The 1781-nt window shown below is 34.1% G+C and overlaps 1 protein-coding gene across 1 annotated transcript in view; it reads right to left on the reverse strand.

Moving 5' to 3' along the window:
* Positions 1-502: 502 nt before the first annotated feature.
* Positions 503-1781, reverse strand: part of barr (non-SMC condensin I complex subunit H) — a gene marked incomplete in the record, with an annotated part of 3693 nt that continues 2414 nt past the window's right edge. Inside the window, 1 exon segment of the mRNA XM_070135752.1 lies at positions 503-1589. Within this exon segment, the coding sequence (XP_069991853.1) occupies positions 1361-1589 (229 nt within the window).

Consider the following 1781-nt stretch of genomic DNA (forward strand, 5'->3'; position numbering starts at 1 on the left):
GTGAATTAAAATCATGGGGCTTGTTGATAAATGGGCAAGCCTCTGTGCCCTTAATAAAAGGTCAAAATTTTCATTACTGGGCATGGTAACCCTTGCGTATGTTGGGGAGAGAAATGCTCCACCCCTCAGGGTCCCCTTGAGGGGTAAGGGTTAAACAATTTAACGGGAATACCGTGCCCATGGTCCCCATAGGTTTGTCAAGTATGGCAAAAAGCCAACCTATCATCCTTTCAACATGGTTCTCACACCTTAGGATGTGGATAGTAAATGGGGTTGGAGAAGAGAAGAAAAAGGAAATGGGAAGAAGAGAAGAATGTGCAAAATTAGTTAGAGTTGAGGGCTGAGGCCCAAGACATACATTGGGCCTCAGTCTCCATTTCTTAAGGCGCCCCCCCTCTCCCCGACCACAATGGGCATAGGACTGGGAGGGGGAGTTCTTATTTAACAAATTTTTTCAATTGATGAACTAAAGACAAGGCATCAGGAAAATAAACTATAATTGTTCTTTTACAATTCCTTTATGAAATCATAAGTTTGCTATCTACAAAAATTTATACTCTAACATTGCAGCACAGTAAAAAATTACTGGCAATTATAATATAAAGAAACTATATAAAAGAATGAATATATTACATAAAATCATACAGCTATACATGTCCTGAAAATAAATAGAACAAATGATTCAATTTCCATGACCTGCTACTAAAAGAAAGACTCTGCTAACTAAAATCAATACATACTCAATTACCCAAATGTGACAGTGGTCAAAGACAAAAGAAAATGAAAACACCAAAGATATAGATATCAACATCACTGATACTCTCAAGCAAGTGTGTGTGTGTGTGTGTGTGTGTGCGTGTGCGTGTATGCCTTACAGACTTTCTGTCCACAATACAATTAAAATACTTTCATTCATGTGGCAATCTAAGTTACTATAATATGTAAAAATAATGACAAATAACAAATAATGAATATATCCAAAAAGCTTAAAGAAAGATATTTCTAATCATAATTTACTTTGTATAATAAAACATGATCATTTTTCATTTAAAATTAATTATGTATTTTAGAAAAGTATATAAGACTCTGTGTATCAACATTTGTCATTAATTCTTAAGACTGAAAACACAAAGAAAGAAAGAAAGAAAAAAAAAAAAAACAGAAAATATGTTTATTCATCCTATTGTTACCAGACAAAAGGAAATACAAAAGCAATGAATTTAGTTGCTCCATCTAACAAAATCCTACCAGTCTTCACACACTTTAAAAACATAATTTGATATCACTCTAAAATCGACACATTAGCAATACATGTTGTGTTCTTTTTACACTGGACTACAAGGCAACAGCAATAGATGTGTTATCCTTGCAATATGGTAAAATCTCTCATGCTTCCATCGCTGTCCAGTTTCAAGCTATGTTCATTGGCTAAGTGAAGGAGTGCAATAAAAGCCAGAGGAACAGATAAATTCTCTGTCATCTTTGAAGACAACTTGGATGGAAGATCCTTGTATAGGCTTGTGAAATCAATCTTGTAATTTGGATCCATCTTGTCTTGTTGCACATTTGGTTGAGCATGATTTTCAGACCTGGAAAAAAGAAAGGATAAGATGAAGAATATGGAATGTTCGTAAATAAATCATGTACTGGGTCAAGAGAAGGAGTTATGTAGAAGTGAACCTGTAAATATTCAGAAGTGCAGAGCTATGTACATCAACAAAACTACACTATGGAATTAATAAATAATATAACTATACTTTCATACTACCTTAAAACCCACT

Source organism: Penaeus vannamei, chromosome 21, assembly GCF_042767895.1.
Source record: "Penaeus vannamei isolate JL-2024 chromosome 21, ASM4276789v1, whole genome shotgun sequence".
Classification (NCBI taxonomy): domain Eukaryota; kingdom Metazoa; phylum Arthropoda; class Malacostraca; order Decapoda; family Penaeidae; genus Penaeus; species Penaeus vannamei.